Source organism: Microplitis demolitor, chromosome 1, assembly GCF_026212275.2.
Source record: "Microplitis demolitor isolate Queensland-Clemson2020A chromosome 1, iyMicDemo2.1a, whole genome shotgun sequence".
Classification (NCBI taxonomy): domain Eukaryota; kingdom Metazoa; phylum Arthropoda; class Insecta; order Hymenoptera; family Braconidae; genus Microplitis; species Microplitis demolitor.
Window position 1 is genome coordinate 13,934,358 of NC_068545.1, and position 14,934 is coordinate 13,949,291.

General features: G+C 34.7%; 1 protein-coding gene across 1 annotated transcript in view; it reads right to left on the minus strand.

The window, feature by feature from the left end:
* Positions 1-810: 810 nt before the first annotated feature.
* LOC103574273 (catalase-like) overlaps positions 811-14,934 on the minus strand; it is a 52,992-nt gene continuing 38,868 nt past the window's right edge. Inside the window, exons 5-7 of the mRNA XM_053743127.1 lie at positions 1,648-1,839; positions 1,329-1,565; positions 811-1,254 (exon numbers count right to left, since the gene is read on the minus strand). Of these exons, the coding sequence (XP_053599102.1) occupies positions 853-1,254; positions 1,329-1,565; positions 1,648-1,839 (831 nt within the window). The 3' untranslated portion in view covers positions 811-852. The remainder of the gene's footprint in view (positions 1,255-1,328; positions 1,566-1,647; positions 1,840-14,934) is intronic.

Sequence of the window (14,934 nt, forward strand, 5' to 3'; positions counted from 1 at the left end):
TTTCGAAAATGAAAATGAACTGTATTGTTTAATCGAGCAACTGAAAGCAGAACATAGTGAAATGATAAGTCATTCGAAAATGCAAGTAGTAGTAAGACGAATTGTACCTATTATGAAATCTGAAGGTTGCTTATTAAGAAAACTGAAAGATTTGAAAAGTATTTTTCAGCTTGTAAAGGTAAGAGACGGCAGAAACACCATATAAATGCGGTGTAACCACTGCATAAATATAGTACAAACGCCGTCTAAATATGGTGAGAACATTGTATGAAAACCGTGTAATCACTGTGCAAATGAGGTATAGCAACCGTATAAATACATTATAACTAACGTTTAAATACAGCATAACAACCATATAAATGGAGTATAATCATCGTACAAATACGGTATATTCAAAGCATAAATACGGTATAACCACAGTATAAATACGGTATAGTCCCTATATTAATTCGGTATAAACACTTCAATTTACGGTTATATAGTTTCACAAACATACCGTATTTATACCATAAGTATACCGTAATGATAACTTAACTCCGCAAGGGTTAAGAAGAATCTTAAGCAAGTCCTTATGAAGTCTTTGACAAGTATACCTATGAAATACACCTTCTTCAAATCTTGTTGAAAAATAAATTCTATTGATAAAACCTACCATGAAATTATTACAGACTTTTTTATTACTACAAACAAAATTAGCAATACCCAGCATTAATTATTACGTCAGATTAACTTTACAGTATTTTATTTGATTAGTTACATAGTCATATAAGAATTTATTATAATCACGCCTATGACTTATGTTAATGAAAACATTCGTCTATGAAATTATCTTTCAAAACAATCGAAATATATTTATAAGTTAGCGCATTTTTCAGAAACATTAATAAATTTTCCTGTCTTTTGTAACCCTTCTCTTAATCTCTTGCCAAAGTCAACGTCTACTTGAGAAAAGTTTTTAATAGCACGTTCAACGATGAAAGTTGAAGCTTTTGACAGACTTGCAACGATATTGTTTACTAGTCGAGTCTTTGCGTCAGCACCAAGCACTTGGCGCCAGAAGGTTGTAGCTTGCCCAAAATTGTCTTCATTAACAGGCTCGTAACGGTCTGCATCACCGAAGATACTAAATGGTGGAGATTTTACAGCAGGGAGTACTTCAGGTCCCTTGAAGCTATTAGGATAATAGTTTGGAGCTCCATTCTGATCATATATCGTCATCGTACCATCACGCTGATAGTTTATCTCTGATATGAACTGTATTAAAAAAAAACATTCATATTATATACATATATAAAAAAAAGTTTTAGTTTGTATGGAACATTTATTACTTTGTAAGGACAGTTTACAGGAATCTGAAGATGATTTGGTCCAAGACGATGTCTATGAGTGTCTCCATACGAGACAAGACGACCTTGGAGTAATTTATCTGGGCTTGGTTCAATACCAGGTACCAAATGTGCGGGATCAAAGGCCAATTGTTCGACTTCAGCAAAATAATTAGTCGGATTTTTATTTAATACTATTTTTCCAACAGGAATCAGTGGAAACTCTTTGTGAGGCCATACCTATTTTGAAATTAATTAAATTTCAATTATAAATCTCCATTCATAATACAAAACTAAAAAATAAAATGAACCCGACGATCACCTTTGTCACATCAAACGGATTCCACCGGAATTTGTCAGCCTGTTGTTCGGACATGACTTGTATGTAAAATGTCCATGAAGGAAATTTTTCCGTAGCTATCGTATTGTATAAATCTCTAATAGCATAATCTGGATCACGTAATCTTCTTTCTTCAGCTTTTTTATCATCGAGGTTTTTAATACCTTGTTCGGTCTGATAAGTAAATATTAGATATATTAATAATTATATAGAAGTATAAGCCTACTCCGTCGTTAGTTTATCAGTTTTTAAGTTCATTTGAACCAATTCATCAATTGCAAATCAACGGCGATAATCGTTTGAAGGAAATTGAATATTTTGTTCAAATTTGGAAGGAAGTGATGGTGTATACGGAGGGAGTCAGAAGATTGTTAGAATGTTGGAATTGGATTCGGAGGTCCGAAGGATTGTTTGAGTGAGTCAAGATTATGATAATTGTCTGTTGAATTTGTTAATTAATTAATTAAAATCACAATGTCGTTTTTATAAATTTTATCAGTCAAGTCAGTCAGTCATCCTTATGTTAATTTGTATAAACGAGTCAGTCCACAGTCTCATATCAGTCGAAATTCAGTCAATTTTATTATAATTGTTAGACCCGGGAAAAAATGCTCAGATATGATCATATATGATCATGTGTGATCATGCAGGACCATGTATAATCATCTATTACTATACACGATCATGCAAGACCATTTTTCAAACCATGTATGATTGTTTATGATCATGTACGATCGTATATGATCATGTATGATCGAGAGGATCTTTTTCGAATTCTATTAGATCTGAGTATTCATACGATGTTCTTTGAAAACATCAAATTCGTACACCTGGGAATATAATGTCTGCACATATTTGCAAAAATAATTGTATACATCATCATTAAAATTTATGTTATATAACATGAGTGTGTGCACTTATGTACGTGCGTGAGAAGTTATACTTCGTTAGCATCATTAAAAAATAGTTTCCATTTGCATGCAAATAATTAATCTCAATAAAATAATAAAGAGACTGGAAAATGATAGTCAACACAGTTGATAAAAATTAGTTGAAATTTAAAAAATTAAACAAATGAATATTTATATTCTTCCATTAAGTTGAACATGAATTTTATTTTATTATTCGAATGTTATTTCTAAATTATGTTCACTGCCATAGTTTCTTTCGATTGTGATAGTCCTTACAAATTTCCGCTGTAACAGGGTAAAATGAGTTATTCAATTTACAAAAATCATTATAATTCACTGATGGTCATTTACCCTACCCGTAACCCCAAACGAGCATTCAAATAAGTTTTTCGACTTGTCGCCGGGTGCGCTAATAGACAGAGCTGGGAGAGCTGGGTAACCAACGAGACGTAGAAACTGCCGACTACCCGAACATCAGGTATTAAAGTAATAAAATCAAGAGTATAAATTACGAGAATATCGAGGCGGAACAAAGGAAAAGAACACGAGACGATCTGGGCCAGTATCGACAATCAAGAAATATACCAACGAGATAGAACCAAGACGAGGACGAGATACAAGTCTCAGCTGCAAATAAAATCGTCAGATATTTATTAATTTAATTCTAGACCTAGGCTAGAATTAATAAATCAATAGTCATACAAAATCATACGTCGTGACCATTACGTGATCGTTGCGTTTAGGGCCGACTAAGTAAATTATTTATTAATTATTAATTATTCAACGTGGAAATAAGTTCATAAGCCAGACACTAAACAATTTAGTGTTCTTGAAGTTTCTCGAAGAATCCAGGCAACATAGCCAGATTTACTGCGTCGTAAAATTTTCCAGGCCATTCAAGAGAACCGCGTGCCCGAAAATTATTCCTAATCTAGTCAATAATCTAATCATTGATATTAAAGAAGTTTTGATTCATAAATTAATTAATAATAAAAAATAATTAAATGAAATAAAATCAATGAATTTATTAATATTAAATGTGATGAAAAGTTAACGTGAGAGTTAATATTCAAGTTTTGAGTATTGCAAGTTGGCGATGTTGGCGATGTTGGCGAAAATAAATTTATTAATTGATTGATAAAGGAAATGATAATGGTTATTAATGGTGACTTGAAAACAATAAATAAAATTAGGGGATCGTAATTAAAATAATGGAATTTTATATTGTTGAAAGAATATGTGAGTGGAAAAGTGTAATTATGAAAGTTAGTGATTATTAAAATTGTAAAGTTTATTCATGTAGAGGGTCAAGGTGACCACGTGAACGAGAAGTTAAAATCACGTCAAAGGTTCAGGGAACCGCGTGTATTAAAAATAAGTGTTTAGTCGCGTAGAGGGTCCAGTGAACTGCGTGACCTAAGGAAATCGTTATAGGTTTTAGTCACGTAGAAGGTCTTCGTGACCACGTGGTAGTTTAGGTTAAGGAAATCGCGTGTGTGTAAATAATAGTCCAGGGGACTCAGTAGTGTGAGAGTGTGTGTGATAGTCACAGATAGTCTACTCAGTTAGTTATAAGGTTCAAGATAAGTCGAAAGTGAGTAACTAAATGATAAAGGTTAAAATTGTTATTTTAAATAAAGTGTTAACGAATTATAAATTATCCGTCCTCTTCCATCTTTTACAAATCAAATTTTACAACGACCCTGAACATTAGAATCTGGCTGTGGAATACCGTTGAATATTTCAAGTGGTGCCCTTAAAAAGGATGACCAAGGTAGCAGACAACCTGTTATACCGAATTTGTTTTAACCATCTTAAGAACAGGAATAGAAATTTAATAGTACCATTAAAAGTCATAAAATCTACAATCACAGATTCGTACACGGAAAGAACAAGATGATACTAGCTATCATCTCAGATTATACTATAGGTTGATGAATTAAATTTATTGTCGACTCGCTGACCCGGCAAACTTCGTACTGCCTTAATCGATTGTAGAACGAAATAAAAAAATCAACTTTGTTTAGGTTTCCACTATATAAAATTGGTGTGTTACCGTACGATGGAAGGTGTGGGTTAATGAGTTATAAATTTAATTTGAACGGAATATAGTATAGTGCTGGATAGCTCAACTGGTAGAGCACTCGGCGCGATACTGACATGGTCTTGGCTATATTCTTAGTACGGGCTATCTAAATTTTTCTCAATTTATCTGTAAATTGTTTTATTGAAAAGGTTTGCATGGTTAGGTATCCACTATATTAAATTGGTGTATTATAGTACAATGGCCGGTGTGGCTCAATAAGTTATAGATAAAATTGAACGGAATATAGTATAGTTCCACGCCAAATCGGACACCATTTAGCTTTTGCACCACTGTTTTTCTTGTAACTTGTAATATAAGTTGAAAGAGGCCTTCATGATTTTTTTCAAAATTTTTCCCCTAACCGTTTTCAAAGTATTGAATTTTGAAAAATGTTGAGATTTGTTTTCAAACACCTGTAACTTTGCAAAGTGGTTTAAATAAAATTTTCAAAGAGACAAAAAATGTTCATTTTTAGACATCTTTTCAGTAAAGAATATCAAAAACATTTTTTGAACCATGCTTCTATTGAAATTTAATCTTTTTCGCATAAATTGTCGATTACCAAAAAACATGTACTGATCGATTTTCCTCATGATTTTTCACAGCAAACTCTCACCCATTCTTCAACTTTTCCAGCTACGCTCATAATGGAACAACGATAGGATCTATTTTTTTTTTTATTTTGTAACTTTCATATTCCAATTTTTTTTTAAGAAAAATGTCTTAAAATAATAGCACGCTCAGGATTTACTGTTAATAATTATCTGACACACAACTATCATCAAAATTCATTAATTTTCTTTCCTCAGAAAAATTATTATTAATTAATTAATAATGATTGTTATTTATTGAAATTATTATTTATTAATTAATTAGTAAAAATTTCCTGTGGAAAAAACTTTGAAAATTTTGATGAAAGTTGTGTGTCAGATAATTATTAACAGTAAATCTTGAGCATGCTATTATTTTAAGAAAATTTTCTTAATAAAAACTGGAATATGAAATTTAAGAAATTTGATAAGAGTAGAGCACATCGCTGTCCGATTGTTAGCATAGCTGGAAAAGTTGTAGAATAGGTGACAGTTCGCTGTGAGAAATCATGAGGAAAATCGATGAGTCGGTGTTTTTTGTTAATCGACCATTTATTCTTAAAAGTTAAAATTTCAATCAAAGCGTGGTTCAAAAATTTTCTTAATATTCTTTACCCAAAAGATGTCCAAGTTGATATAGTGAAAACCTAAACATGCAAACCTTCTCAATAAGACAATTTATTGATAAATTGAAAAAAATATAGATAGCCTGAACTGAGAATCGAGCCCAGACCATGTTGGTATCGCGCCGAGTGCTCTACTAGTTGAGTTATCCGGTGTTATATTATATTCCGTTAAAATTAAATTCATATCTTATTAAGCCACATCGTCCATCGTACGGTAATACACCAATTTTATATAGTGGAAACCTAAACAGAGTTGAATTTTTTATTTTGCTGTACAATCGATTGAGGCAGTACGAAGCTTGCTGGTTCAGCTAGTATATATATATATATATATATATATATATATATATATATATATATATATATATATATATATATCTATATATATATATATATATATATATATATATATATATATATATATGTAGAAGCGGAAAAATATTTAGTTGTAAATATTTTCTCCGTTTTTTCCAGCTCAAGTATTTTAAGTAGTTGTTTAAGTAAATATAAGATTTTAGAGCGTCGGAAATTCAAGGATTAGGCGGTAACAAAGGCTACCCAACATGCTGTTGCCAGATGATGAAACGTGGCCAGTTTTAGCTAGTCTCGGTTATTGCAATATTGTATGACGAAGTGAAAATGTATGTTGCGTGAGAATGAGAGAGAGAATGAGAAAAATGCAGAAGTAGGTAAATGCCGAAAGGACTGTTGGTACCTAGTCGTTCAGTCGGTCTAAGACCGTCGGGACTACTGTAAAGACGTACATGTCAATTTGTCCAAATAAAGAAACACTTCTGTAAAATTTAAACCTGCCGTCACACTGCAAATCTTAATTCAGTAAAATTCAAATTAATAGTATCAAAACCTACTGTCCTAATTTATCATTTTTACTACATTTGGGGGCTCGCAGTACGGCAATTATTTTACAAAAGTTTAATAAGCTACGACGTAAGACGAACGGCAAGTGACATTTAATTAAAGACGTGGAGTGTTGTTTCTGTTCAAATAGTTAAGTGAGTTGCGTGGAGACAATGGCTGATGAAGTTATCGACGATGTTGCGCGGGGTGTAAATGCGATGGAGCTGGAGGAGGATCAGCTCGCGCGAATGAGGGTCCCTGAGCTCAAAGCGGAGCTCAGACAACGGCACTTGCGAACCGTTGGTCGTAAGCGTGAGCTACTTGAACGTCTGCAAGCGGCACTTTTAGTTGAACGGGAACGAGTTCCAGAAGAAGAAGAAGAAGAAGAAGCAAACGACGACGACGACGAAGAAGATGAAGAAGAAGAAGAAGTGGTTGATCCCGAAGGGGACAATCCCCCGAACCGACCCCAGGTTCAGGAAACTGACGACGAAGAAGGTGCTCAAGGAACACCGCTTACCCGCTGGCCTCGAGCTAACCGGCAACGCGTGCTTTTGACATTCAAGGACGTTGAAGGTACATTAAAGAAGTTCAGTGGTGACGACCATACCGATATACGACGATGGCTCCAAAAGTCCGAGGAGATGGCCGAGCTGTGTGAATGGAACGACGTTCAAAAGGTCGCGTACGCCAAACGACTCCCAGATGGTTCCGCGGAATTGTTTGTGAAGTACGAAGGATGCGGCAAAACGTGGGCGAAGCTGAAGAAGGCACTGAAGGAAGAGTTTGAGCAAACTGTTGATAGTTTACAGGTGCATCGAGAACTTGTGAAACGAAAGAAGAAACCAGATGAAACATTACAGACGTACGCTTACAAGATGCTTGAGATCGCTGCTCAAGTTAACTTGGAAGTAAGTGTAGTTATTAAATACATAATTGAGGGTATACCGGATGAAGCGGTAAACAAATCAATTTTGTACGGAGCTCAAACAATTAAGGAATTGAAAAATCGATTCAGCCAATACGAGAGTATGAAGCAGGAAGCCTCAAAGACGAAGCCAAAAACGCCGGAACGGAACGATAAGTCTGGAAAACCCGATGATAGAAATAAAAAGAAAAACGGTGAAGTGAAAACGAACGCAGTAGCAGTGAAACGTTGTTTTAATTGTGGAAGTGATAAACATGTAAGTTCCGCGTGTCCTGATGCGCAAAAGGGCAAGAAGTGTTTTAAGTGCAATGGGTTTGGGCATATCGCTGCAGAGTGTCCAGATAAAGATAAGCCCAAAGATGTCTACGTCATTTCAAGACCCAAGAAAAAAAATATCAGAAGATTGTTTCTGTTAATGACTGTAAGACCTTAGCTTTAGTTGTCACAGGTAGCGATTTAACGCTTATTTGTAAGAGTGAGTACGAGAGGTTGGGGACACCGACCCTTAAAAAAACACAGGTATGTTATGAAGGCTTAGCGTCTGGTATGAATGTTACTTTAGGTGAGTTTACTGCTAACATGACTGTAGAGAATGATGTCTATACTGTTAATTATCATGTTGTACCTGATACTATCTTAAAACATCCTATCCTCCTGGGTACTGATTTTCTAGACCAAGTTGAACTCCGAGTCCGTCACGGTGACGTTACATTTTTAAAGATTAATAAAGACGATCATCTTGAATTAAATGAATCTGACGAATCTTACATTCACCGGATTAATGTTATTAATAAAGCTGACGATGTAGACTTATCTCATATTACGGACGAACGCTATCGGGAAAAGATTCGTAAGATTATATCAAATTATAAGCCAGTTAAAACAAAAGATGCCGGAATAAAAGCCACGATAGTTTTAAAATCTGATGAACCGGTTGTTTCTAGACCGCGAAGACTGTCTCCGTCTGAACGTCGGGAAGTTGACGATATTATAAACATATGGTTGGAGGAAGGCATCATCCGTCCTTCAAATTCAGAGTATGCGAGTCCGATTGTTTTAGTACGGAAAAAAGACGGATCAGCCCGTCTTTGCGTGGATTATAGAAAATTAAATAAACTTATTTTGAGACCGCTATCGTCTTTGCCGTTGATTGAAGACCAAATAGATAGGCTAGCAGGGGGTATATATTTTACAATTGCTGATTTGGAGAATGGGTTTTTTCATGTCGATGTCGCGGAAGAGTGTCAAAAATTTACAGCTTTTGTAACGCCCGATGGGCAATATGAGTTTCGAGTACTTCCATTTGGAATGTCTCTCTCTCCTACATATTTTCAACAATACATAAATGCTATCTTTAGAGATTTAATACGTGCGGGAATATTGGTCGTTTACCTAGACGACTTAATTATTATTGCAAAGACCTTGGAAGAAGCTTTAGAAAGAATGAAGATGGTTTTTGAAGTTGCAGCTAAGCATGGGTTGAAAATAAAATGGTCAAAATGTCAGTTTGTAAAGACTACTGTTGAGTTTCTGGGGCATATTGTATCCGGAGGTACAGTAAGACCCTCAGAGCATAAAACGTTAGCTGTAAGTAATTTTCCGGACCCAAATACGATTAAGAAAGTACAGAGTTTTTTGGGTTTAACAGGGTACTTTAGAATATTCATACCCAGGTACTCCTTTATTGCTAGACCCTTGACTGATTTGTTAAAGAAGGACGTTCTGTCTCACTTTGGTGCAAGAGAGATAGTAGCATTTAACACATTGAAAGACGCATTAGTATCTAAGCCTGTTTTAAATTTGTACAAAGTAGGAGCTGAGACAGAACTGCACACTGATGCCTCACGCTGGGGTTATGGTATGATTCTGATGCAAAAGCATTGTAACGATGGGAAATTCCATCCAGTGTATTATGCGAGTGGTAAAACTACCGAGGCCGAGTCTAAATATTGTAGTTACGAACTCGAAGTGTTGGCAATAGTAAAGGCCTTGGAAAAATTTAGGGTTTATTTATGGGCGATACCTTTTAAGATTATCACAGATTGTCAGGCTTTTACAGCCACAATGAAAAAAGAAAAGTTGTGTTTACGAGTAGCCAGATGGGCTTTACTATTGGAACATTTCAATTACGACATTCAACATAGGCCTGGTACGAGTATGATGCATGTGGATGCTTTAAGTAGGAATTCAATTGCGAAAGTTTTAATTGTACGCGAGAATAAAGATGGAATTTTGGTGCGTGTGAGAAGTGCGCAAGAGAAAGACGATGATTTAAAAACTGTACTAAGTAAGCAAGAGAGTGATGATATGAATGGGTATGTAGTGCGTAATAATTTAGTTTATAAAAATGTAGATGGTAATCTGTTAATTGTGGTGCCGAAAAGCATGCAGTTTCAAGTGATAAGACTAGTGCACGATAAAGGACATTTCGGTGTAAATAAAACTGAAGAAATTGTGAAAAAAGACTTTTGGTTTAAAGGGATGAGGCCGAAGGTTGAGCAGGTAGTCGAAAGTTGTGTCCCCTGCATTTTGGCTGAAAAGAAACACGGTAAACCGGAGGGACTGCTTAATCCCATTAGCAAAGGTGACGTCCCAATGGATACCTACAATATAGACCACGTGGGCCCAATGACCAACATTCAGAAGAATTATAAACACATTCTCGTTGTAGTAGATGCGTTTACTAAATTTGTTTGGCTATATCCAACGAAGTCAACGGATACGGCGGACGTACTCAATCGACTCCGTAGTCAATCAGCTATTTTTTGGAATCCAAGAAGAATTATTTCAGATAGAGGAACAGCGTTTACATCCAATGATTTCAAGCGGTATTGTGAAGAAGAAGGAATTCAGCATTCATTGATAGTCACTGGAGTGCCACGAGGAAACGGTCAAGTCGAGAGAATCAATCGAACCATCGTACCTTTGTTAACAAAGCCGACGTCACCGAAACCTGAAAAGTGGTACCGACACGTTGACATGGTACAACGCTACCTGAATGCGACCCCGAGTCGTAGCACAGGTAAAGCGCCTAGCCAGCTAACGTTTGGTGTAAACATAAGGCTTAAAGATGATTTGCGTTTACCTGAACTATTAGAAGAAGAATGGGCTACTCAGTTTGTGGAAGACCGTGAGGAATTACGCAAAGAAGCTAAATTCCAAATTACAAAGACTCAAGAGGAGAATCGACGAAGCTTCAATAAGAACCGGAAAGTCGCAAGGAGCTATCGAATCGGGGATTTGGTTGCTATCCAGCGAACCCAATTTGGTCCAGGATTAAAGTTGAAGGGTAAATTTTTAGGCCCATATCGCATAACCAAAGTTCTGAGGAACGATCGTTATGTGGTGGAGAAAGCCGGAGAACATGAAGGGCCGCAGAATACATCCACTTCAGCAGATCACATGAAGTATTGGGCCATGGAACCTGAAGAAGACAACAGCGACGATGAGTCAGAGTCCATCGACGACATCTGAGGACAGATGTTGCCGCAGGATGGTCGAATGTAGAAGCGGAAAAATATTTAGTTGTAAATATTTTCTCCGTTTTTTCCAGCTCAAGTATTTTAAGCAGTTGTTTAAGTAAATATAAGATTTTAGAGCGTCGTAAATTTAAGGATTAGGCGGTAACAAAGGCTATCCAACATGCTGTTGCCAGATGATGAAACGTGGCCAGTTTTGGCTAGTCTCGGTTATTGCAATATTGTATGACGAAGTGAAAATGTATGTTGCGTGAGAACGAGAGAGAGAATGAGAAAAATGCAGAAGTAGGTAAATGCCGAAAGGACTGTTGGTACCTAGTCGTTAAGTCAGTCTAAGACCGTCGGGACTACTGTAAAGACGTACATGTCAATTTGTCCAAATAAAAAAACACTTCTGTAAAATTTAAACCTGCCGTCACACTGCAAATCTTAATTCAGTAAAATTAAAATTAATAGTATCAAAACCTACTGTCCTAATTAATCATTTTTACTACATATATATATATATATATATATATATATATATATATATATATATATATATATATATATATATATATATATATATACATCACGATAGTCCTAAATTGGTTCTAAATCTATAAAAAAAATTAATGCCAAATTGTAGCTCTTAATTTTCATATTAACCCGGCTCCCTCGATAGCCAAAGTTTTAAATGGAAATAACACGGGAACAGTTCTGTTATTAATTTGAAATTTTTTTCATTATGAAATAATGAACAGATCATGTCGACCAATGATAATTCTTATAGCGAACTTAACGCTCTACAAATAAGGTCTGCTATGATTTTTCGCTATTTTGACTGGTTCAAAAGTTATTTGATGTCAAAATCAAAATTCTAGTCAATTTTATGGTTTTTTCCATTTGTATCGTCATTTAATAATGAAAAAATGAAAAAAGGGTTCATATTCATATTTTAGACGACTTCTCTGACCTTAATGTATGAAAGAAAAGTAATATTTAATTGAAAAACGTGAGTGTTAAAATTCCAATGAATCGAAAAAAGTACCACTATTGTCATTTTTTCTTAATCATAGATACTTTCATAACGTTGTTACATTAGTTTTTTTCAGTGCGTTAGGAATGACTTGACGATGATTATTTTCCAATTGTAATACATATTACATTTGTTTTTCATCCTTAGTATAATGTTTACAACAATATTGCACTAGTTCAACTCCTCTCTCAGCACAGACATTCACAACCGATAGTTTTTTGATGAACCGTAATGCAATTTTATAACTTTCATTATTAGTTCATTTAAAAGGATGAATTTGCAAAAATTCTGTTTGTAACTCGAACCTTTCAAAAAATTTGATTGATTTTGCGGTTACAAAAAAGTTGATATAGTTATACAATAAATCGTTTGTACTCGTACTTTGGAAGCGGTTTACGCTAAAATATTCACTTGTATAATCCTGATCGTCTTCTGGAATAGCATCGATTGGAATTTTTTCTCTTCCCGTATGCACCTTAGCCACAATTTTTAATTTTGATTTTAGTCGAATATCTTCATCAAAAATTGCTATGATCGCTAACTCTGGCGATAAGTACCATAAATGATTCACAAATCTATTAATTGCTATAATAGCAAGACTACTGTTGATCACGTTAAGGTTGTTCCGCTCTTTTATAAATTGTAGATCATGGTACGGAGCTTTTACACTATTAGACGATGTAAACTAAGCCTTAACATCAACAGCCGTCACAAAAACACATATTTGTCGAAGTTTATTTTCTTCACCTTTTTTCAATGATAACTGTTCATAAAACAGGTACAATTTCAGTACGTAAATAGTTTTTGCCATCCACGGTGCATGATGGCAAGCTCCTGGCTTACGAAAACTAAATTTTTCTGGGATAACACCAACGAAGACTAGAGTAAGCTCCAAAAACTGTTTGTAATCATCACGAGGCAGCTTTGTTGTCAGAACTTCAGTGGCAAAAGTTTTTATGGACCTGATTTTTTCTATTGTTAACACGTTCTCATTTTTCAGATCATCTAATCCTGTTCGTAGATTTCATAGAAATCTAACTATTGCATTTGTCCTCATGATGGAATTTTTGAGAAATTTTGCTACATCTAAACTCAGCTCGACGAGCTGAGTCAAAAAATACATTGGGTTCGAAAGTTTATATATGTATTTATATATACATATATATTGTAACGGGTTCTTCACCACCGGGGATCTACCAGAGTGAAGTCCGAATATACTTACTATTTGATCTCCTTGTTCACAAATTTAAACGTTGGGTGCCAGGTGATTTTATAATCACCACATAATCAATTATCAAAAAAGATGTCGGCTCAGGGTGGCGGATCGGGGAAAGGTCAGGCACTTAAGATTACGATAAATGATTGATCAGAATTAAACAAAAAAAAAAAATCGTATATTAACAGAAAAAAGAATTGATTGGTATCAAAACAACATATAAATGCAGTGGTCGGCTTGACTCGATATAAACAAAATTAAAAAAAAACGTAGTTGATCGAAAAACAAAGTCAGTTCATTGCTCAAAAAAAAATAACAGTCGGTTGACGAAATTAAAATACACTTTTTTTATTTCACGAACACAGATACGACGTAGTTCTTAACAAAATACTCGACCGGTGACGTCAGAGTATTTTGCATGGTAAAACTCGGCTGCCGCAACGAATGAGAAAGCGATAATCCACAATTTTCCGAAACTCGATGAAATAAAATAAAATAAAATAATATTTTATTTTGGTAACGTATAATTTCACTATCATATAACTATTATACGTAATTAATTATTAATTACACACAACGCGTTTTACTTGTTCATTAAAACACAATCAGTCGGTCGTATACTGTATTCAGTTCTCATGCCGAGGCTTCGGCTTATTCACTTGTTCGCAACATTCGGATTTTTGTTCAGAAAATAATGGGATTACTACACACGTAATAATTATTGCTCGCGATTTAATTGTTCTTTTTCGTTGTCAATCGAATTAATCCAAAAAAACGTGGCCGTTCTATTCAGCGTCTATCCCGGATCTCCCCTCTTCGATCGATTCCTCGATCAAAATTCATACTCCCGTCATAGATGTCACCTAATCTATTGCTCAACGGATAACCAGTCATTGGTCAAATAATTTTTAAACCACGGGTCGATGTCTTATTTTTCACGTGTCACAATATATATATATATATATATATACACGATATAACGCGCCGTTCTCCAACGATAGCGTCGACAATTCTACACCGATCTTAATGAAACTTAGTACATTTATTCTATGGACGATTACCTTGAATGAATTCGAGAATGAGCTAAATAGACCGATGAGTTCAGTAAATATGGTTAATTGAAATTTTGTAAAATTTTCAAAAAAAAAATTGTTTACCGCTTCAACCGGATATAACTCTTAAACGGAAAGAGATAGATTATTTTTGTTTGTTCTATTTGAAATCCCGCTCGATTGCCTTCAATTTTGACTTTGCAGCTCATTGATTTGTCCACTTTTTATGATAGAAATACGGTTTTAGAAATTCACAAAATATTATAAAAAATAATTTGATGAAGGTTGTCACTTTGATTACTACCACAGTCTTAAACCGATCGCTTTGAAGCTTGGTATACGTATTCTGTAAGTGACTACCTTGATCAAGTTGAAAAATGAGCTCAAACGGTCAATTAGTTTAGAAGTTATAGCATCCCAAAATTGTCAGAATGTAAAAAATTCACATTTTCACTTATTCTTTGTTCGATATTTTTTGAATGTTATTACTTATCAACTTTCTAGA